General features: G+C 39.3%; 1 protein-coding gene and 1 long non-coding RNA gene across 3 annotated transcripts; one reads left to right on the plus strand and one right to left on the minus strand.

The window, feature by feature from the left end:
- Window positions 1–279: 279 nt before the first annotated feature.
- On the plus strand, window positions 280–24,038 carry LOC134807373 (uncharacterized). Of its 2 annotated transcripts, XR_010147657.1 has the most exons (5): window positions 15,898–16,012; window positions 16,631–16,830; window positions 17,474–17,641; window positions 20,004–20,215; window positions 23,410–24,038. It is a non-coding gene; the product is annotated as an uncharacterized LOC134807373 (long non-coding RNA). The 2 variants fall into 2 exon arrangements; XR_010147658.1 differs by lacking the exons at window positions 15,898–16,012; window positions 16,631–16,830 and adding an exon at window positions 280–622.
- Window positions 13,095–23,375, minus strand: MMP7 (matrix metallopeptidase 7). Its single transcript, XM_508721.7, has 6 exons — window positions 23,164–23,375; window positions 20,327–20,553; window positions 20,093–20,241; window positions 17,530–17,658; window positions 15,827–15,988; window positions 13,095–13,391 (listed from the first exon to the last, which is right to left on the minus strand). Exons 1-6 carry the CDS (start codon window positions 23,269–23,271, stop codon window positions 13,363–13,365), a joined length of 804 nt encoding a protein of 267 aa, XP_508721.2. The 5' UTR covers window positions 23,272–23,375; the 3' UTR covers window positions 13,095–13,362.
- Window positions 24,039–24,288: the final 250 nt, after the last annotated feature.

The following is a 24,288-nucleotide window of genomic DNA, read 5'->3' on the forward strand; positions in this document are numbered from 1 at the left end:
GATCAGAGTACAAATACCTAATAATTGCAGGACAGGGTCCTGTTCGTCCACCCTGGCTCTCAAAGTTGTATGAAAGTTGTATTATATAAAGCTGCTCCAGGAACAGGTGCACAATTGCCTGCCACTGGGCTTAGAGTGGGGGATGGGTAGCCGCTACTGTATTAAGAACTGAAATTCACCAAAATTCACTACAATTTACCATCTAAGCTGTCCCCTGGAAGATGGAAGCCTTCCATTGACTCCAGAGTTCTAACATAGTTACATCAGACAGATTCTTCCAGTGCAATTGTCATCTAGGTGAGGAGCTAGATTTCTGGTAGTTCCATTTCTGCCATCTTCCTAGAATCCTCACCTGTGGTTGTTTTTAAAGTTCTCTTTTTCCTTAATTTCTTAGGCATCAATCTAATTATGTACTGTGGATAACTCAATTTTCTGTATTTTGGGAGTGACTTGAATGATTTAATAATTTGAATATAACCTTAATGGAAGTTTATGTTAGTGAAGCTTTCATTTAATTTCTGAAATAATTGTTTTTACACATATATATATATCCAATTCCATTAAGAAGCTGACAATCTAGAGTGGACTCCTTAATTAACCAGAAGATTGTTAATTTAATGAGGTAAGTGATGAATGTGAGGGGTAAAGTGTTAGTTACCGAGGCAGCTCTTAAGAGGAGCATCTAAGCAGGTTTAGGTGAGTGTGAGATCAGTGAAGGTATTCTGGACATCAAGACATGTAGACTGAGAGGTGAAGAACTCCAGAAGTAGCCAGGTGAAGAGAAGTGGCTCCTTTTATATCAGTTTTAAACTCTGTAAGCTAGGTTGTTTCCCTTGCAGATCCCCAACGAGCGATTCTGATAACACACGTTTTCCTTCACATCCTTGTTTTTCATAATAGAATTGGTAGCATTCGTAAATTTACTCCAGGGTGAAGCAAAATATTTTGACATGTGAAGGATTCTAAAATCATAAAAGATTATCAACAAATAGTATCTTTTTAGTTGATCATTAAATTTTAGAACTAGAAGGATCATAAGTCTTGCTTTATAAAGGAAGGGAATTAAAATAAATGATGATCTGTAGCTAAGAGAAGAAAGCCCAAGTCCTCCCTACTAGTTAGAGCATAATTAGGATCAAAACAGAACTTCAGACATAGTTCAATATTTTTTCTGTTTCATATGATTATTTTTACATTAACAACAACAACAACAACTTAACAACAACAACAACAACGATGTGAGAACAGCTGTGGTTAGCTTCACACTAGGTTGGCACTGGGAGAAAAAAATAATTAACTTACTTGTTTATATACCACTTCAGTCACCTTTGATCTGGTCTTCATTCTGCATTGTTCGACTCTATTTTTCTGGAAAGTTTCATGGCAAAAATGGTGAATAACACCAACAAGGGGAGGAATACTACTACATTCTATTTTTTCCCTTTATAGTTAGATTCATTTGTTTTTGTGCTAGCATGGCCAAAAAATAATTTATTGGAAGAACATTAGAATGCTTCATGAAATCCTAAAGAAACCAATGAACAACCAGGTCGTGGGAAAGAAAAGTTTTACAGTATTTCTGGGATCTTCAGCAGCTTATTTGAAATATAGGGATCTTTCCTGTGGGATCTCACCATAAACGAGACTCAGCTCAGAGCTCCCAGTCTCTAGGCCTCTCTATTCACTGTGGTTACTTTGTGGGGTCTATGTGCATACAAGGGCTTGCTCTGTTCAGGATGGTGTCTTTCAGGTTAGAACAGGGCCTGGAAAATGGTTGCTATGGTTTGGATACAGTTTGTCCCCACTAAATCTCATGTTGAAATTTAACCCCCAGTGTGGTGGTGTCAGGAAGTGGGGCCTAGTGGAAGATGTTTGGGTGATGGAGGCAGATCCCTTTTGAAGGGCTTGGTGCTGTTCTCGCAGTAGTGAGTGAGTTGTTGTTCTTGGGAGACTGGATTGGTTCACAGGGGAACGGATTATTTCCCTTGAGAGTGGGTTGTTATAAAACCATGATGTCCCTCAGTTTTGGGCCCTGCTTCACACACACTTGCTTCCTGTTTGACCTTCTCCATCGTGTTAAGACTTAGCACAAAAACCCTCACCAGAAGCCAACCAGATGTTGGCGCCATGCTTTTTGTATAGCCTGCACAACTACGGGGTAAATAAATCTCTTTTTTTTTTTTTTTTTTTTTTGAGAGGGAGAATTGCTCTGTCACCCAGGCTGGAGTGCGGTGGCACTATCTCGGCTCACTGCAACCCCTGCCTCCCAGGTTCAAGTGATTCTCCTGCCTCAGCCTCCCAAGTAGCTGGGATTACAGGTGTGCATCACCGCATCTGGCTAATTTTTGTATTTTCAGTAGAGACAAGGTTTTGCCATGTTGGCCAGACTAATCTTGAACTCCTGACCTGAAGTAATTTGCCCATCTTGGCCTTCCAAAGTGCTGGGATTACAGGCATGAGCCACTGTGCCTGGCTTGGCCAAAACCTATTTTCTTCATAAATTGCCCAACCTCAGGTATTTCTGCATAGCAACACAAAACAGACTAAGACAATGGTAAACCATCAGTACATATTGAATGAGTAAGTGAATGGAATTCCACAATTCCCTATGGAGAAAGCACCTGGTTGGTCCTGCCTGGGTCAGGTGTCTGCCCCTGCTCCCAACAGCTGCGGCAGGAGTTGGGATAGTATACAGCTGGCATGAAGGCCTGCTATAGGTCAGGATACTCCTCAGGGAAGAAAGACTGTCAGAGAAGGGGGCTGATGACTTGAAAGTGAGTTATTTATGTTTGTTCTTAAGAGACTGACAGGCAACCAACAGTTCTGGAGAATTGGCATTTAAAATAAGAAAAGATTGTTGTATAAACTTTGGTGTCTTTTCGTGTACTGTATCTAAACTTGGTATTCCAATTAGCACATTTCCAAGAAATAAAATATCATCTATTGTAGGATGAACAATTTCTTTGTGTGCCATTAAAAAAGAAGAGATGTTAAAGAAGTAGAGTCTGATAGGAAACACTGACATGAAGCTCAGACACCAATGACTAATCTTGTGGTACAAAGATAAATGAGAAATAAACCTGCTACACCAAAAATACAGCAAGGCCCAGCCTGGCCAGCATGGCGAAACCCCGTCTCTACTAAAAATACAAAAATTAGCCGGGCGTGGTGGTACACGCCTGTTATCCTAGCTACTCAGGAGGCTGAGGCAGGAGAATTGCTTGAACCCAGGAGGCGGAGGTTGCCCTGAGTCGAGATCATGCCACTGCACTCCAGTCTGGTAAACAGAGCAAGACTGTGTTTAAAAAACAAACATACGAAAACCCAGCAAGGACAAATGACTATGTCAATTGTAGTTTGAGGAACTGGAGGAAAAAACATCATAATACCTTAATGTATGAATGCTAAGCTGGCACTCCTACAGGTTTGCTGACGGAATTCACACAAACAGTGTGGCCTAAACAATCTCAAGCAAATGATTTAATATCAAGTGATGTCAGGTTGATAGAGCCCCATATGTTTGGCATAAACAGAACCAAATCCTCTTCGGGAGAACTGCCAGCAGCTATTGTAAGATGCCATCTTATTTTAGCAGTGTAAACATGTACAAATGTATGTTTTACAATCTGTGAAATTGGCAATGTGCTGAATAATTGTGGAAATTCATCCAATTCTCCTGCATCCTAAATTCACAGATTAACCATAGAATAAAAGTGGGTTTTGAGAGGGTGAGGAGAGTTTAGCTAGGCAATGATAAAAGGAGAAATATATGGAAATCAGAAAAGATTTAATCTCCTGGCACATCAAAGATGATTTCGTCTCCTGGAACAGCAATCACAGAAAGACTAGTTTATAATTTTAGCAGCCCTAAAGTATTTTAAATTCAGCCTTAAGAAAATGCTTAAATTGGATGATATTTGTCTTGGTCATTTCCATGTAAGATCTTTTTGTCTTTTCTGCCCCATTCAGAGAATCATAATTTCATCCCATTCATGTGGCCTCAGGAGAGGATCAGTATCAGTTATTTTCTTCTTGGTATAAATTTGTGTTTATATATTACTTCTTTCCTTTTTTTTTTTTTTCAAAAATGTGTTTGCAATTGTGGAATAAATTTTCAGGCATTTGCTTAGAAGTGGAGGAAGCATTGGATATCAAAGTCTCTCCTTAGCACACCTGTAATTATACCATATGAGCAACACTCTTGCCTTCCTCTTTCTTGTTTCCTCACATTTTTTATAAATAAAATATCTCAAAATGTCAACAGTAATTATTTCTGTTTGATTTTAAATTATTTTATTTTTCCTCTTTGTATGCATTTTTATTTTCAAAAATTTTCCCATGGACATATATTGCATTTATTTAATTTTTAATAAAAACAACACTTTTACATAAATTAGAAAATGAAACCCACAGGGAAAAGTGTTCCCAGAAGGAAAAGCAACTTCTCTTTTTCCTTCCCCCACCAGAAGTAATACATTTTCTTTTATTTTTAGTTGTCTAAAAATAGTTACCTCCACGTTATTGAATAATATGCTTACATCACTATTTCTTTTCTTTCTTTCTCTTTTTTTAGACAGGAGTTCATTCTGTCACCCAGGCTAGATTGCTGTGGTGGGATGACGGCTCACTGCAGCCTCCTTGACCTCGTGGGCTCAAGTGATCCTCCCACTAAAGCCGCCCAAGTAGCTGGGACTACAGTGCGTGCCACCATGCCAGGCTAATTATCTATCTATCTATCTATCTATCTATCTATCTACCTACCTATCTATCTATCATCTATCATCTACCTATATGTATCTATCTATCTATCTATCATCTATCTATATCTCTATCTATCTATCTATCTGGTCAGTTTGTTTTTTGAGACAGGTTCTTGCTCTATAGCTCAGGCTGGAGTGCAGTGGTGCGATCTTGACTCACTGCAACCTCTGCCTCCCAGGTTCAAGCAATTCTCCTGCCTCAGCCTCCTGAGTAGCTAGGATTACAGGCACCTGCCACCATGCCCAGCTAATTTTTGTATTTTTAGTAGAGATGGCGTTTCGCTATGTGGGCCAGGCTGGTCTTGAACTCCTGACCTCAAGTGATCCACCTGCCTTGGCTTCCCAAACTGCTGGGATTACAGGCGTGAGCCACCACACCCGGCCATAATTTTTAAATTTTATGTAGAGATGTGGTTTCACCACGTTGCCATGTTGGTCCTGCATGGGTCAGGTGTCTGCCCCTGCTCCAAACAGCTGTGACAGGAGATGGGATAGTACACAGTTGGCATGAAGGCCTGCTATAGGTCAGGCATACTTATTAGAGAAGAAAGACTGTTAGAGAAGGGAACTGATGACTTGAAAATGAGTCCCCCGCTCAAGTGATTCTCCCGCTTTGACCTCCCAAAGTTCTGGGATTACAGTCATGGGCCACCACACCCAGCCTATATCACTATTTCTTTATCAGTGTTAGGTGTTCTCTACTCAGAGAATTTGCTCACTTGTACTACTCTCTGCTGTCCTTCCTTTCTGTCCCAATTTTGAGAGTTATATCATTATTGGTTTTGCTTGTAACTTTACATGATCTATGTAAATCTTTGCTTCTCGTTCCATTAGTTTCAGGGGCATCTCTCCATTCCCCACCCTGTAATAGGAGGCTCTCAAAGCCTCTGGCATTCTCTGCATCTCTCCCTTCCCTTCACCTCCCAACTTCCCATATTGTTACATTTTCATGACTGATACAACTTTTTCATTCTGTATCCATCATTAAATTGCCTGAGCTTTATCAGTGTGCTCATTATGAATACTAAACAACCAATAAAGAGCATTTAAATTAATCATCGTGTCAACATTATTCAGCTCAGGGCTGAGCAGTGAGCTACAACCACACTTCTTCTCTCTGGTTCTGACATGACCCCTGCCTCTCACAGGAGAATTTTCCCTTCAGTTCAAACGTGCTCTCCTTTCTCCCACTTCTCTGATTACTCTTTGAGTAATTACTCTGATTACTCTTTGAGAATTACTCCTGTCACGTTTGAGTTTGTGGCCTTATATTTGGATCATGATTTTTATTATAATTCCTCATTTTCCCTTGGATATCTGATTGTCATTTTTCTCCATTGGGAGATGAAGTTTATGTCCCTTCACCACAGCCTATATATTTTACAGATTTTTACTCACCATTTCATATATTGTTTAGGAGCTATTTCATTTTTTCTTAAAAACCATCTTTTTTTTTAGGTCCCATTGACTTACTGTTGTAATTTGGACTGGTTACTTTCTAGCCCCGGAGCACAGCTATCATTCAGAGATTCTTTTTCCATCATTTCCCTATCTCACATCTTCTTTCTTGAATTTCATCCTTTGTGTTTGCAATATATTTTAAATTAGCTATCTCAGAAAATGTACACAAGAGATAGACTTTCTGAACTCTTGTCGTACAAAATTGAGTTTATGTTGGCCTCACACTTATATCAGTTTTCTAGGGCTGACATAAAGAAGTACCATAAATTGTATGGCTTAAAATAAGTCTCACAGTTCTGAAGGCAAGAAGGTCAAAAGTAAGGTGTCAGCCAAGTTGGTATCTGAGGGAGAATCTGTTCCATGTCTCTCTCCTAGCTTTGGGTGGTTGCCAGCAGTCCTTGGTGTTCTTTAGCTTGTAGTTGCACCACTCCAGCTTCTGCCTCTGTTACTGCCTGGCGTTTTCCTTGTGTGTCTCTGTGTTCTTCTGTCTTTACATGGCTTTCTTAGGACAACGGTCATTGGATTTAGGGCCCACTCCACTTCAGTATGGCCTCATTTTAACTTGATTACCTCTGCAAACACCCCATTTCTAAATAAGGTCCCATTTTCACAGGTACAAGGGATAAGCACTTCGACTTGTCTTTTTGGGGACACAATTCAACCCACAACCACACTGGATAGATGGTTTGGCTGGGTATATATAGAATTCTAGGATAAAAATAACTCATCCTCAGGGTTTTGAAGACCTTAATTCAGTCTAGCTTAGAATCATTTTTGCTGATGAGAAATCTGATGTCAGTTTAATTCTATTTTGTTGGAGTCCTTTTTTTTTTTAAAAAAAAATCTTGGGGCATGGTTAAAATCTCTTTATTCTTGGTGTTCTAAAATTTTAACGTGATGTTGGCTCTTTCGTTTGAAGATTCGTTTTTCTCCAAACCATTCACCCTTCTCAAGACTGGAAAATGTCCAATTATTTCTTTGATAATTTTCTTTTCTTTATTTTGTCTGTTCTTTATTTTGTCTATTCTTCATTTTTGGAAATCTTATTGGCTGTTGTAGCAGACAAGGTTCAATGAGAGGAGCAGAACCACTAAGAATGATGTAAAATAAGGGATTTATTATAGGGATTTATACTCATACCGTTGTGGGAGCTGGTAAAATGATCTTGATTTGGCTGTTTCTTCTGCATCTGGTGCTGAACTTGAAGTTACAGGACAGGTGTTAGCGGTTAAAAGATAGAAGTAAAGTGGGGAGAGCAGGACACCTGGGACCTGTGAAGTGAGTAACAAGCTGGAACTGCTCTCCTTCTATCACAGGTGCTTGTGATGGCTTCTCCCTGTTGCTAAGTCTCCAACCTTGCTTCTGTGGGTGCCCCATAGAAGATACTAGTATTATTGTGTGGATCCACACTCAGGCCTTACTCAGGAGTTGGAGAAGTTGAAGGAAGAGATAATGTGGGAGCTGGAGCCCCGGGCCTGCGGTGTTTTGTGCTCACAATGTGAATGAGCAGAACCACGAAATTGTGCATGAGCTGCAACAGCACCAGACTCATATCAACCTTGGTAGAGCAAGTATTACTTTACTTCCATGGTCCAAATTCCATGTAGACGTTTCTTGTGGCCAGCCCTAACAAGAAACATAGAGAAAGGAATTCTGGGAAATAAAGTTTAGCTTAGTTAAGTTGACATATTTCAAAGCCGACAGAGTTGGGTATTGGACCTCCTGAATTGATCTTTTCTTCTTCCTTTTTCTGTCCTATTTTCTATTTTTTTGTCTTTCAGCTCTTCATTCTGAGTGGCTTTCTTTATCTTCCAACTCTTTTACATTATACTTCTCTCTTGACAATCATAAGTTCAATTTTCAAGAGTTTCAGCTTATTCTCTGATAATTTTTAATACAATCTTAGTATTACTTTTGTTTTGTTTTGTTTTGTTTTGTTTTGTTTTTGAGATGGAGTCTCACTCTGTCTCCCAAGCTGGAGTGCAGTGACACGATCTCGGCTCACTGCAACCTCTGCCTCCTGGGTCCAAGCGATTCTCCTCCCTCAGTTTCCCAAGTAGCTGGGACTACAGGTACCTGCCACCATACCTGGCTAATTTTTATATTTTTAGTAGAGACGGGTTTCATCATGTTGGCCAGGCTGGTCTCGAACTCCTGACCTCAAGCAATCTGCCCACCTTGGCCTCCCAAAGAGCTGAGATTGCAGACGTGAGCCACCGCACCTGGCTGGTTACTGTTTTTTATGTGTGTAATGTCGTCCCAAATTTCTGTGAGAATGTCCTATTTTTTTTTCTCATACTTCTATTCCGTAAATTATTTCTGTTTTTTCTGGGGTGAATTTTTTTGGTATCACCACCTTTTTCAATGAGTTGTTATTTTGTTCCCAATCTCATTTTAATAAGGGGTGTGGAGACTAAAGCAATTCCATCTTGGATGTTAATCCACCATGTTATCTTGTCATTAACCCCAGTTCTGTGAAGGCCTCCAAGATTTCCAGCTTATTTATTGTTCCTTGTGTAAGAGTAGGTACTTACCATAAATTTCTGGTCAAAACAACCTTGATGTTACTGTGCTATGGTTGTCCTACCTGTCCCTTCTGAAGCAGGTATACCCTTTCCCTATGGCATGTGAGTACTGGTTCTGCGGGTAATGGTGCAGGAATCCACCCTCTCGTCTTATGGCTGCCCAAGATAAGGCTTCTGTTTGTAAGTCACTATTAAATGTTTCTTTCTGAGAAACTGGATTTGTCAGCCTCTTTCTTCAGCCCCACAGCTTCCTCAGCCTTTGTGGGTAGATTTGCCTAGACCTGTCCACCACAGAACAATGCAATAAGAAAGCTGACTAGGAGCTTGGTGTCCATAGATGTTCTTGTTCACTCGTACATTTAAGTTAGGATGAGCAGATGGATGGAGCCTTCCCTATTCCCAGCCTCAAAGCCAAAATGTGGTTATTTTGTTCAGAGGCTCAGAACCCAATTTAAATGTCCTGTTCTCTCTCAATTTTAAAAAAAAACTTGTTTAGCAAAGAACCCTTTGATATTTTGCCTGGAAGTGAACATCTGGCTCTCTGCCATTTTTGTTAAAGGGATGAAATGAAGTTAATTGTCTTATACACATGTACTCATACACAGTTAATCGCCTAATACCATTTTTCACCCTGCCTTCATTAAACCTTCTAACTGAGATTTCAAAGCCTCTGAGGAGTTGGACAATTTTAACTCCCATTTTCACTGTAGGCCTCTTTGTACATCCTAGGCTGAGGCTGGTATGTTTTGTCTATCAGCTGTATTAGATCTTACAGAAATTAATTGAAATCCCTTGTCCATTGCAGACCTCCTCCTGCTCTGTTTTATTCCTTCACTACTGCTTAAAAGAAATCTTTGAAGGGAGGGAAGACAAATTCATGTGCTAAGACCTCTTTCTTAAACTGGAGTTTATTGACTTTAAAACCAGAAAAATAACAAGTAATTTACAAAATACACCCAAGTCTTACGGACTTCTATAAATATATAGTACCCTGGCTTTGGAATACAGATTTTTTCTTTTGAGACAGGGTGTCGCTCTATCTCCTAGGCTGGAGTGCAGTGACGTGATCTCAGTTCACTGCAACCTCTGCCTCCTGGGCTCAAGTGATCCTCATGCCTTTGTCTCCCAAGTAGCTGAGATTACAGGTGCCTGCCATCACACCTGGCTAATTTTTGTATCTTTAGTAGAAAGGGGGTTTTGCCATGTTGGCCAGGCTGGTCTTGAACTCCTGACCTCAAATGATCCACCTGCCTTAGCCTCCCAAAGTGTTGTGATTACAGGCGTTAGCCACGCGCCCAGCTGGAATTCAGGTGTTTTTTATTTCTTAAAATATGACAGTCTTTTCCTCAAACAAGTGTCAAAAACAGGCAATGTCACCTTAATCTTTTACTGGTTTTCCTTTCTCATGGGATGGTACAGAATTAGAGTATGATAGGGTCCTGGGTGAAAATGGTAGAAGGGATACTAAGTATAATACAATGAAATAGTTGATTCTCTTTAGCTCAGTGGTTCCCAACTGGGGGCTATTTTTCCTCTTAGAGGATATTTGGTACTGTTTGAAGACTTTTTTGGTTGAGAGAACTGAGGATATTCTATTGGCATCAGTGCATAGAGGCCAGGGGTAACTGTAAGCATTCTTTTTTTTTTCTTTTGAGACAGGGTCGTGCTCTGTTGCCCAGGCTGGAGTGCAGTGGTACAGTCATGCCTCACTGCAGCCCTGACCTCCTGGGCTCAAGCAACCCTCCCACCTCAGCCTTCCAAGTAGCTGGGAGCCCAGGTACGTACAATGATGCCTGGCTAATTGTCAAATTTTTTGTAGAGAGAGGGTTTTGCTGTGTTGCCCAGGCTGGTCTTTAATATCTGGGCTCACACATTCTGCTCACCTTAGCCTCCCACAATGCTGGGATCACAGGCATGAGCCACTATGCCTGGCCTAGTATTCTTAATACATAGGACACAACAAAGAATTATGTAGTCAAAAATGCAAATAGTGCTGAGGTTAAGGACTTTTTCTTTTGTGCAACAATGTGAATATACTTAACAATACTGAACTGTACACTTAATGGTTGAGATGGCAAATTTTATGTTACATGTATTTTACCACAATTAAAAAAATGGGTCCTTATTTGCTAGGAAAAATTTCTGTTTACCAGTTAGTTTTATGCTATTTGATCAGAAAGAGAACACTTTATTTACTTCTATGCTCTGTTAGAGCTTACTTCATTGTCAAGATTGAAGGATAATATGTGGTGAAATACAGAATGGAGCCCGTGTGTGCAGATACCCTAGGAAAGCCAACTAAGCTACTGTGCCGGAATTTGCAAACCACAGAAATGAACTAACTATGGATAACTTAAGCAATAGACAAAATGTACTGGAAGGCAGTGCGGTCAGTTGTAAATCTGGAAGAGAAGCCCTACACCTAAGCTATGAGAAGGACAGGGCCCAGGGCAGCTTCAGGGAATCTGTCTGGGTGCAGGATTCAATAGGCAGTGTCTCCAGAGCCCCATGGCCAGGATGAATCCACCTATAACCCCTCCAGTGTTTTTGGGAGAGTGTCTGATAGGCCAAGCTTGGGTCCTGTGCTCTTCTCCCAGCCCAGGCAGCTTGAGGCAACCTATGTGACATCTCACGAAGATTGTACACAAAGGGAAGAGGCAGTTTCTTGTCCTCAGAAGTAGGGTGATGGGATGCTGGGCAGGTAAGAACAATAGATATCCACTTTAGCTGCAAGGTAGATACTGCCTCCTGCTGTCTAAAATCAAAATACAAAGAGCTAAACAAACAACAAAATGCTTAAATCACCACTTTTGCTTACTGTGAACCTTAGGGAAATCATTTAATCTCTGTTTTGTCTTCTACAAAATGAAGAATTTGAATTTAATGACACAACTTCCTTTTCATTCTAGCATCATATATATATATTTCCTTATGTTTTAAAAGGGTCTTTGAACGCTTGTTCACATATACTTTATTTTTTGCCTGGATTGTGGATTCTCCTCTCATTTGATCTATTCTTGGAATGGCTTCCTAAGGCTGCAGGATAGTTCCGAATTTCGGGATATTGATCTGCTTTTAGGGTATGTGTGGGAAGTATAATTTTTATCAGTAAGAAAGTAAATTTCAATTGTTCATCTCCCTATAGAGAAAGCCATTCATGGGTGTTGGGAGTGTGGAGAAGGAGGAAGAAAGAGAAGCCTGAAACAGCAAAGCCCTTGCCAGCTCCGTGTTCTGCTAAAAGGTTAAACCTTGCATAGAGAGTGCTTCACCCAGAGAAACACAGTGGGTTTCTATGTGTGGAAAGGGAGGACCTGAGCTGAAGGACATCAGGAAAATGAGTTTCTGGGGAAGTGAGAAAGAGTGGGGTTTAAAGACAAGAGGCGTTGGGAGACAGGTGGCAAGAGGCTGCAGCCTGCAGAAGCAGGTGGCCAATAAGAAATTCCTGATCTGGGATAAGTAAAGGATTTGGGCTGGGTGCAGTGGCTCACACCTGCAATCCTAGCACTTTGGGAGGCTGAGGCTGCTGGATCACTTGAGGTCAGGAGTTCAAGACCAGCCTGGCCAATACAGTGAAACCCCATCTCTACTAAAAATACAAAAATTAGCCAGGGATGGTGGCATGTGCCTATAATCCCAGCTACTTGGGAGGCTGAGGCAGGAGAATCGCTTGAACCCACGAGGCGATGGTTGCAGTGAGCCGAGATCGTGTGCCACTGCACACCAGCCTGGGTAACAATGAGACACTGCCTCCAAAAAAAAAAAAAAAAAGGATTTGAAGGATGGGGATAATACCCATAATATCCAATTTTAGTTTTGTTCAATTTCATGACCCTTGCACAGTAGAAAATTCCACTATTTATGCAAATCTCCAGCAACATCTACATTCTCATTAAAGCCTGTAGCACTGGTTTGTAGAAAGTTAAAGAGAACAGGGTGAGACCAACATCTGCATTGGCATGGGGAAAAGGGAAGGGAACCTAGAGAGTGGCTGCAGCAGGAGAGGTTGCAGGAAAATCAGGAGGTGAGGGGCAGGTAGGAACTTGGAGCTGGAAGTGACCGTGAGGTGGTAAGTCTTAAGTTGTTGGAAATTCTCAGACATTTGTGGGAAGAATTGGACTTTCCAGAGGACTCAGAGTGAGAGCACGGGCCACAAAGGTAAGGGGAAATTAGTGTAACTTTGGGCCACACTAATGAACATAAAGAGGTGGAGCTCCCACCTTCCCTCTTGGGTGGAAGGGTGAGGTGCTGCGGAAGACCCCAAAATAGTGTGGTGGGATTATTTTTTTGTCTTAGTCTTTCGTTTCATTGTATAGTATGTCTTCACAGAAAGAGTGCTCCCAAATATAAATAAATTTACCATGGAATAAACATTTTATTTATTTGTGTATATAACATTTATTGACATCTACCCACTGCAAGTATAGAGGAATAAGACACAGTCACACCATAAAGGAGTTTATCCTTAAAAGGAGTGAAAGACATTCAAAAACCAACTGCAATAAAAAAGGGTGACATAATTGCTAAATGGAGTGGAGGAACAGTGCTTATCAATTCTGATTGTGCAACAATGATATACAATCCAATGAATGAATGAATGGATGTTCTCCCCGAAGTTTCTATTTCTTTCTTGAATTACTTCTCTTTCCTATTGAGAGAAAAAAAAAGAACATTCTGATATGTAGAAAATGCATAAAAACCATCCTAAGATTATACAGGCAAAGGAAATGTCACAGAAAGTATAATCTATTATTCACTCAGCCCATTTCTTGTGCCTGGGACAAAGATTCTGAAGAACAACCTCCAGAGGCTAAGAAGGCAGGATTGACTGGAGTGTGGGCCCAGGGCTCAGGTACCTTTGCATCTTGTTTCTACCAGTTTACTAGATGTGTGACCTTAGGTAGTTTACTACTTAACCTCTCTTAGCATCAGATTACAAATCTGTAAAATGTGGATAATAATGTCTCATTGAATTCTTGAATTAAATGAGTTAATCCATGTGAAGTCTTGGGATACTGCAAGTACTCAATGCATGTTAGCTATTATTTATTTATTTTTTGAGATGGAGTCTCACTCTGTTGCCCAGGTTGGATTGCAGCGGTGTGATCTTGACTCACTGCAACCTCTGCCTCCTGGGTTCCGGCAATTCTCATGCTTCAGCCTCCTGAGTTGCTGGGACTACAGACATGCACCTTCACACCCGGCTAATTTTTGTATTTTTAGGAGACATGGGGTTTTACCATGTTGTCCAGGTCTCGAACTCCTGGCCTCAAGCGATCCCCAACCACCTTGGCCTCCCGAAGTGCTGGGTAAAGGCGTGAGCCACCGCGCCCAGCCAGCTATTATTTTTATCATTCTGAGTATAGCATTAGGAATCTTGTATCTTAATCACTTTCTTTGGAATCTATGTTTTCTGCTCATATTACTTTTTAGATTAACTCCCTACCTATACAGCCCACATAATTAAATTCTATTTCCATTTGTCCAGAAGTTACTTCTTTCCGACTCTGACCAGAGATGCCCTTTTGTCTAATACTTAAGGTTTTAATGCACTAGTCTCTTTTCTTCCTGTTAAATTTAATCAGCATGCCTCAGACCTTCTTTAGTCTCTTTGTATTTTTCTTAGGGTTCTAAAATATTTGTAGACTGCTGTAGAATATTCCATGAGTTCCACAGTTTTATGTAAGGGGAGGATAGTATTTTCAGTTTTGTTCATGATAACTTTACGAACAATAGTCAGCATTTTGTGAATCTTTTGGACAGCAGTGGTTCTTTATGTCATATCTTTTGGGAATAGTTACACAGCATTTTCCAAAGTGTGTTCTCTGAAGTGCTAGTTTATGGGACTCATTGAGACCCATAAAAAGGATTATAATTTAGGAAACACTGAGTTAAACATCTGTTCAATACTCCATACTCTCTAATAGTCTATACACCTGAAATACAGTAGGTAGTGTTTCTTGAACTTATTCCTCCATAGCCTCCTTTTCTGGGAATCACCCTGTAGGACTAGTGTTCTGAGAATACAGTTTGGGACATGCTGATTTATAGCAAATGCTAGGTTGAACTGATATCTTAAATCCAGTGTCTTACTGGAATATTTCTCCCCTGAGGACAGTCCTCTATTATGTGGAAGCACTTTCATTGCTCACGTGATCATTTGAAGAATCTGAAGTGATCTTTTTGCAGTGTATTCTCTTCATCCTGATATTTTTACTGGCTAGGTTTAGTTATATCTGCTGATTTAAAGATGTCATTCTGTATTCTTTTATTCTTACTAGGATAAAAAGCTTACTGGGTAGTGATAGGCAGGAATATGTCGTAGAAAAAGTATGAAGTCACATAGCCCTCACTTGGAATCATGGCTCAAGCACTCGACAGTCACATGACCTTGGACAGTCCACTTAGCCTCTTTGAACCTTACTTTCCTTATCTTTATCCAGAGACAGAGCTTTTTATTCTTGTCCTTTGATTTCTTTCTCAAATACTACTTTTGGCTGACTCAATACAGTAAATCCAAATCAGTGCACTTAAAAAAACTGAATTTGGAACTTGATTAAACCAAAAAAGCATAGATTGGGACAAGGGATATACGTAAGTATCAAGACCTGGAATGATAAGCAGTTTCTGTCCGTGGTTAACCACTTTCTCTACATGTACGTGCAAACAGGAAGAGCAGAGTCACTTATAATTATCTAGGGTTGAATCCTTAGGAGTGAGCCGCTATGAAGAAAGGTGTTTTGTCCCTTCAATCCACCCCTATAGGGGACACTCTCCTAAACTATTTAAACTGAGAGAGGAAGAGCAGTGGGTGGCAGCTTGAAGAAAATCTGGACAATATCATTTGCATAATTTTACCACATGATACCATGTTACTGAAACTCACAATCAACATCTTCATAGTATATTACAGCCTAGTTATATTTTAGGTATCTAAGGTCCCCAATTCCTCCCCTCAGTAGGCTTTTTTATATAAGTTCCAGTGTGGTTTTCCAGGTAAATACCCATTTCCCAGCCTTTCTTTTCCTACCCCACTCTAAGAAGAAAATGGGAAATCCTCTTATTTGAAATAATAAATATTACCATATAGTTTCTGAATGCCTTTAATATCATCCTGGGAAAGTTTAAAGTTTTGGGGATCTCCATTTCCATAGGTCGGATACATCACCGCATTAGGATCAGAGGAATGTCCCATACCCAAAGAATGGCCAAGTTCATGAGTTGCAGCATACAGGAAGTTAATTCCTACAACCGAAGAAGTGACAAACAGTAATGATAAAAATAGCTACATACATTATGGAATATTATATATAATATATGATATCATAATTTAAAAAAACTAAAGAAAAATACCCAAGTTTTAGCCCACGGTAGCTTATTTATTTGTTTCTAGGCTTTCAAAAGTGGAGAGGGGTTAGAAGGTTAATCAGAATAGGAGTGCTTTAATCTCATCACTACTTCTGCTTCTTAAAAATGTGTAATTTTTTTTATTTGCTTCTTTCATTCAGGCAGCAATACTCTGCAGTGGAAAGCAAAGGTTTTAAAAGCACTAAGACCTAGGTTTGAAATGTAGCTCCACTACTTACTAGCTGGACAACTCTGGACAGATTAATTGATGTTGCTGAGTCTCAGTTTCTCATCTGTTAAACAGAGACAGTAATTGCTGCCCTCTAGATTTGTCATGATAACTAGAGTTTCTCAATATTTGGGAAGTCACGGCCATTCAATAAATGTTAGTGACTTTGGATATCAGAAGAGAGAAAGGTGGCTTTGAGAAAGCGAAGATTGAAAGGCAGGATCTCTAGGCAATGCTGGGCTTTGTTTTTGATTTTGATTCATTAACTTGTATTACATATATCCTTTGTTCTCCCTCATACTCATTGAAAGTCTTTGCAAGTATGTGGAAGGTGTGAGCCCGAGCGTTTGAGGAGTGGCCAGAGCTCTGGTGGTGTTGCACTGAATTGAAGGAAGCTGCCTTTAACCTACCTTAATTGGGAAGAAAGAAGAATGAAAAGAATATGCCAGATGCAAATGGGAGGCAGCATCACAATTTAACATAGATTTTCACAGCAAGGCAGCAAGCTATGGTGAATTCCCTTTGCCAAACACAAGTACAAATTTCCCTTTTAGGGCCAGTTGGTAGCCTTAAAAAAATTGTCTCTAATTGGGATTATTTATGCCAGAGCTTTCCTCCATTAGTTCTCTCATGTTACTGTAATATCCTACTATGTAAAACGATAAATATGATATACTAAATCATGGAGTTGGTTCTTTCCGGAAAATAGTGAATAATTCCAGAATTGCATATACTTCTCAAATATCATAGTTTCTACTTCTCTTTCTTTTCCATTTGGGGAATGTATTTTTTGGAAATATGAAGAAAGAGCTAAAATTTAATTAATTATTAATACATTCCAAGCACTGTATAAGCATTATCTCATTTAATTTAAAGAATCCTTGATGTGGGAACTATTTATATTTCCATTCCACAGAGGAGGAAACTGAGGCTCAGAGAAATTCAATAACTTGCCCAATGACACAGGGTAATTGGTAGACGTACAGCAAATTGGATCAGTGGTGCTTGACTCCATAGCCTGAGTGTCCATCTTCTGTGTGTGTAGCATTATGAGTATATTACATGAAATAATGCATTTCAGGCATATAGTACAGTGTTTGGCACTTAGCAAGGGCTCAATACTTATTATAAATTAATATAATTATTTAACTTAGTGTAAGTCCAGGATTTTAAAAAGGATGTGGAGTAGAAGAGACATGAGATGCTATACCTAGACTGCTACCATCCGTCCAGCGTTCATCCTCATCGAAGTGAGCATCTCCTCCGAGACCTGTCCCAGGCGCAAAGGCATGAGCCAGCGTGTTTCCTGGCCCATCAAATGGGTAGGAGTCCCCATGAGCTGAAAGAAAATGGAGTGATTGTTCTTAGTGACTGATTTTTTTTTCTCCAGTCATTTTATTTTTCAGTTTATATGATTATTGAGGCTAGAAAAAGCAGCCCAGTCCAGGCCAGGCATGGTGGCTCACTTTGCGAGGCCGAGGTGGGCGGATCACCTGAGGTCAGGAGTTTGAGACCTGTCTGGCTAACATGGTGAAATCCCGTCTCTACGAAAAATACAAAAATTTGGACATGGTGGCACATGCCTGTAATCCCAGCTACTTGGGAGGCTCAGGCTGGAGAATTGCTTGAACTCAGGAGGCGGAAGTTGCAGTGAGCTGAGATCGCGCCACTGCACTCCAGCCTGGGTGACAAGAGTGAAACTCCATCTCAAAAAATAAATTAAAAAAAAAAAAAAAAGGCAGCCCAGTGCAAGTAGCTGTCATTGTTATGTGCTGTCGGTTGCATTCACAGGGTAGTTTGGGTGCTTTCTTGGCCCAGACACTTTTCCTTTCACAGAACCATTGCTCATCACTGATAATCACCATATATTGAAAGCTTACTGGATATAGGACTTAAAATGCAGTTATATCTAACTTATGGTTGCATTTAAGCTTTTGTTAAATTTGACCACTTTGCTCAGCCAAAGGGTGGTGGGAGGGAGAATGAATATGAATACTGCATTTGGCAAGTAATTTGTGCACCATTTCATAGGTGTTTTTTTTTTTTCTTAAAAACCTAGCTTATTCTTCATGGGCATAGTAAATAGTCTCTTAGAGAGCCATGCTCAAGATCTCTTAAAATGGCTTTTGATAGTCCTTTAATGTGTGATGCAGAGCTGGTTATCTTCAAGGTGATATGAGGCCAGTCCAGTTTATCTAGCTCTTAAAAAACTTGTAGTGCCATGATTAGTGCTTTCCCATAACATTTTCTTCAGTGTTGTCAATATTGTGGGTTGAAGTTCAAATTTCAGCTACAGTAGCCGGACCATTCCACATAGAACAGACTGAAATGGGCAACATTTTTCTCTAAATTTGCACCATGAAACACTAGCAATTAAGAACAATTTATGTATATGGGTTTTATATATACATATATACACACACACACATATATAACACATATACTAAAAAAAATGGGTTTTACATATAGAAAAACCCACGTAAAATATATATATATATTTTTCTTTTGAGACATAGTCTTGCTCTGTTGCCCAGGCTGGAATACAGTGGTGTGATCTTGGCTCATGGCAACCTCTGCCTCCCAGGTTCAAGCGATTCTCATGCTTCAGCCTCCCAAGCAGCTGGAATTACAGGCATGCGTCACCATGCTCAGCTAATTTTTGTTTTAGTAGAGATGGGGTTTCACCATATTGGCCAGGCTGGTCTTGAACTCCTGACTGCAGATGATCCACCTGCCTTGGCCTCCCAAAGTGCTGGGATTACAGGCGTGAGCCACCACACCCTGCTGTGTTATATATTTTTAAGTTCTTTAATATGAAAGTTTCCATTTCCTACTTCCTTGCCACATGAAAGGCATTAGCAACAGGTCATATACCACTTCTCAGGGGCCTCTTGAGGCCTTTGGAAGCTGCGACTCTTTCTGTTGATTTAATATCGATGTTAGCTAGATATATTGTAAACATATAGTCATGTGCTACGTAATGATCTTTCAGTAAACAGACCACATATACAATGGTCCTATAAGATTATAATGGAGCTGAAAAATTCCTATAGCCCAGTGATATAGCAGCTGTGATAATGTCATAGCTCAATACATTACCTTTTCAATGTTTAAATACGTTTAGACACACAAATACTTGCCACTGTGTTACAGTTGCCTACCGTATTCAGTATAGTAACATGCTGTATAGATTTACAGCCTAGGAGCAATAGGCTATGCTATGTAGCCTAGGTGGATAGTGGGCTGTATCACCTGGGTTTGTGTAAGTGTACTCTATGATGTTAGCACAGTGACAAGATTGCCAAAGGTCTCATTCTCAGAATGTATTCCCATTGTTAAGCAGTGCATGACTGTATACATAAATAATAATTCACGTTACAAAACAGGAGTTGGAAAACTTTTTCTGTAAAGGGTCAGATAACAAGTGTTTAAGCTTTGTGATCTCTGTCACAGTTGCAGCCTGAGCCCAAACGGGCATAGATAATAGGGAAATGAATGAGCCTGACTGTGTTCCAGTAAAACTTTATTTACAAAAACAGAAGGTGGGCTGGATTTGGCTCATGCATCATAGTTTGCCAACTGCTGCTATAAAAAGTGGCTCTATATTACCAGATTATAAAAATTATAATAATATTGCTAAATCTATCTATTAACTATCTATCTACCAATCATATCTCATTAAAGGATTTTAATCTTCATAAGAAAAGAGCACTGATATAAACCATGAACAAACAAAACAGGACACAGGATTAGCCTACAGGAATCTTTCTTACCTCCTCGCGCAAAGCCAATCATGATGTCAGCAGTTCCCCGTACAACTTTCCTGAAATGCAGGGGGATCTCTTTGCCCCACATGTTTAAAGCCTTTGACACTAATCGATCCACTGTAATATGCGGTAAGTCTCGAGTATATGATACGATCCTAGTAGCAAACAAGAAAACAATGTTTGACCCCTTAGGAAACAGGCTTTATTGTTTTTGCCAAAATGAGCCAGAGCAAAACTAACCTGTAGGTGACCACTTTGGAAGTCCATTTTGGGCTATGTGGAAATAGTGAGTATTCTGCAACATCTGGCACTCCACATCTGGGCTTCTGCATTATTTCTACGACGCGGGAGTTTAACATTCCAGTTATAGGTAGGCCAAAGAATTTTTGCATCTCCTTGAGTTTGGCTTCTAAACTGTTGGCATTTTTTGTTTCTGAGTCATAGAGATAAAATCTCTTGAGATAGTCCTATTGAAAAGAGAGTAATTAATCTATAGTTCTTGTTTATTATATTCTTTTATCTTAGAAGCCTATACATCTCTTGCCTTTGGTTCCTGTGAATTCAAATAATGATTTGAAGACAGAATAATTACATAGTCACAGAGAAAAATAAGTGTGCATTAGTGAGGAGAAAATTTAATATTGCTAATGAAGCACTGGCGTGCCATTTCGTGAGCAAAAGAAAAGAATCCCTCAATTTTTAAAAAATCCATTTAAATGTTTTGGGGAGAAATACACTATACACTTTATAAAGCCTAGATGTGTGTAAGAGCAATCAGGAAGCATGTACCAGTCTGTCCTCAGGGGTATGACTGGGACCTTCTCTGTGTTATCATAGACCCTGTGGGGGAGATCTGAGGTCAACCAGCCCTATCTAAGGTCCAGCTGAGATGCAGTTCCAGCTAAAAGTTAAAGGGTCTTAAAATTTTAGCTCTGGGAAAAGATATTTGGAAATTATTAAATAGTTCAATTTAATAATCTGGTGAAGGAACCAAAGCTTATAGCAACTAAATGATTTATGTGCCCAGGTTCACACTTTAAATTAGTAGCAGAAATGGACTTGACTTTCCTGACTCCTAGGTCCTCTTTTCCCTCTTTCTGCTCGTTCCATTCCCAGCCCTTCTTTCTGCTGTTAAATCTCTAGTCAAACCCACTTTGGGAGATTGCAGTATACAGCAGGACTCCCAGGTTTATTCCATGCAAGGTTGGGTTCCTGGGAATTTCTCTAAAGGTTCTCAGTATCTGAATATGAGGATAGGAATCCAGCAGCACAAATACAACAACAACAAAAGTGAATGAACTAACAACAATAGCAACCTCACAGGAACATTTTTAAGCACTTACTAGAGCCAGGCACTTACATATTTATTTTATGTAAACCTCATAACCACTCTATGAAACAAGTATGGCATTGTTATCCCTATTTTATACATGAAGAAACACAGCTCAGAGAAGTGAAATAAATTGCACAAGATCACCTTGTGAGTAACTGAAGGAGCCAGTATTTGAACTCAAGTGTTCTGACTTCTATACATTAGAAACATGTGTAGGGTTATATGATGCCTGATAATATTGTTGTTAAAATGATTTAAACATTGGCTCACTAATTTGCAGTTTATTTGGAGTAGATGGTAATGGTTACCTGTCTTAGGACCACTCAGGAATATGCAATTTATGTAAGAAATCTTATTAATATTGTGCCTTTTTTCTCCTGTTACCAACAATTGTCTCATTAAATACAACAAATACTTATTGTTCATCCATGACAATTGATAACTGATCCTTTATTTAAAAACAAATAACCCATTTAATCCCTTCTAGAGCTACAGACTTTACCAAGACACCCTCTGGAAGAAATCTCTCTGCTTTGTTGAGATGACTTTTCCTGTTTTTTTGTTAAACCTAGCTAACATCCCTCCAAGTGAAGACTAAGTTTCTGCCAACCTGCACTCTAAGTAAAGAAACTAAATGCAGAGTACTCTTTGTGGAGAATTCATTAGGTGGAACCATATAAAATTACTGTTTTGGAGATTTTAAAAGTTAAATACTAGTAACTTTATGGGGTTCAATCTAACTTATTATAACTGGAACTTTTTAAAAGTCTAAGTTAATGTGAATTAAAAATTGACTTTTCTTGTGCTTAAAGCCTAAATTTACAAATAATACTTATAAGTAATCATCCCATTAGTTAACCAAATAATAATTAGTAGACTGCTTATATTTATTAGACTGCTTATTAAGAAGCGTATTGCAAGGAACATGATTTTTGAACCAGAAGCACTTGTCCTTGATTTCTATCTCTACCACTAATAAGTACACTAATCAATTTAACTTTGGTTTCCTCTTTTTATAGAACTAAGGATTAAATGACACAATGTATATATAAGTACTTTATAATCTACAATTGTTACATACATGCTAGTTGGTTTTGTTATCACCTCATTTACTTACTAGAATACCCCATGAGGTATAAAACACATAATATTATTTTTTCTACTGGACACATGAGAAAACAAAGTCAGACGTTAATGCCTTGTTTATTGGCATTGACTTGTTGGAGAGTTGTAATTTCTACCCATGTTTTCTGACTTCAGATATTTCCATTACAAACAGTATTGTAAATATACAAACAGTATATTTACAAGTTGTATCTTAAGAGGTAATATTCTGTATACTATAGAAAAAGAATCTCAAGTTATAATAAATAAAAATAAGAACTTAATTTAAACAATGTTACAGGTATTGTGTTGAATGCTTTACAACACCCTCATTTGGTTGATACCATTCTTATCTCCAACTTCCAAATTGGAAACCTGAAGCTTAGAGAAGTTTGATGACCTTCCTGAGTCTATCTACATAGTGAGTGGAGGGTTGGAACTCAAGCCCGATTTGAGCAGACTCTGAACCCTGCTTTTAATGGCTACTTGATGAAAACATACATTGCTTTTATAATCCGAAAAACTACCCCAAAGAAAATTCCACTGCAATGCTAACATGGGAAGGGAAATAATTGAAAAACACATGTCTTAATGCAGATGGCAAAAGAATGGAACCCCAGGTAAGTGGGCTGTGACATACCTGAGCCTGTTCCCACTGTAGCTCACTCATGCCTCCCGCCTCCCGAGGTAGCGGCAGAGCCAGGCTGCCAGGCAGCAGGCACACAGCACACAGCACGGTGAGTCGCATAGCTGCCGTCCAGAGACAATTGTTCTTGGACCTATGGTTGATTTGGTGTTTTCTGCTAGTGACTGCAGAAATTTATATAGCTTCTCAGCCTCGAATGTGGAAATAGGTGACTCATTTGAGTGTTTTCTTTCTTTTTAGAGTCTACAGAACTTTGAAAGTATGTGTTATTTTTCATTAACTAAAACGAGGAAGTATTACATCGTTATTGGCAGGAAGCACACAATGTATTTGTCTTTCAAAGGATTTTTTTTTCTGTCTGCTGCATAAATTGACTCCATGAGAAACCTCATTTTTTTGCCAAAGTCAAATGACTGCTCTCATAGGTATCATTCAGGACGTTATGGTACCATATATTCTTAAAGAATAATATATATTCTTAAATATATATTCTTAACAATTAAAAGGTTTGGAAAAGTGCACAAAACATGTAAATAATGAAATAATAATTAAGCAAATACTGTAACCGTCACCAAAGTCAAGAAATAGAACATCACCAAAATCCTGTGGTTCTCCATACAGGGGAAAGATGGCAGGAGGCAGATGGAAATGCTGCTATGTGGCTGGATTAGTGGCCACCCTATATACAACTGTGCTGTGTCCCCTCACCTTCCACGTCCCTTAGCAGAGCAGTGATAATTCCCTTCTTTGGGTCTCCTTTTAATCAGTTTATGTCTTTTCTTAATGGGGAACACTGCCTCTAATTCTTCTTGAATTAAACACGAAAAAATACCAAGCCAATAAAAATCTACAAGCACGGGCTTAACTGTTCATCTGGCTTACTTATTCTGCTTCTCATTTTATAGTAACAGATTCTTCCAAGGTTAGACCTTCAACTTGGAGATCCAATTTTTTTCTTCCAATCACTCTGACTCTGGCTGCTGCCCAGCTACAGGTAGGGCTGCATTAGTCCTTAGTACACAAAATGGTTATTCTACGTATAGCAGTAAGAATCCATTACCTACAGATTCTAGCCCAATGACTCCATTCTTACCAAAAATGAAAGTGAGGCCAAGATGA

The sequence above is a fragment of the Pan troglodytes genome, chromosome 9 (assembly GCF_028858775.2).
Source record: "Pan troglodytes isolate AG18354 chromosome 9, NHGRI_mPanTro3-v2.0_pri, whole genome shotgun sequence".
Classification (NCBI taxonomy): domain Eukaryota; kingdom Metazoa; phylum Chordata; class Mammalia; order Primates; family Hominidae; genus Pan; species Pan troglodytes.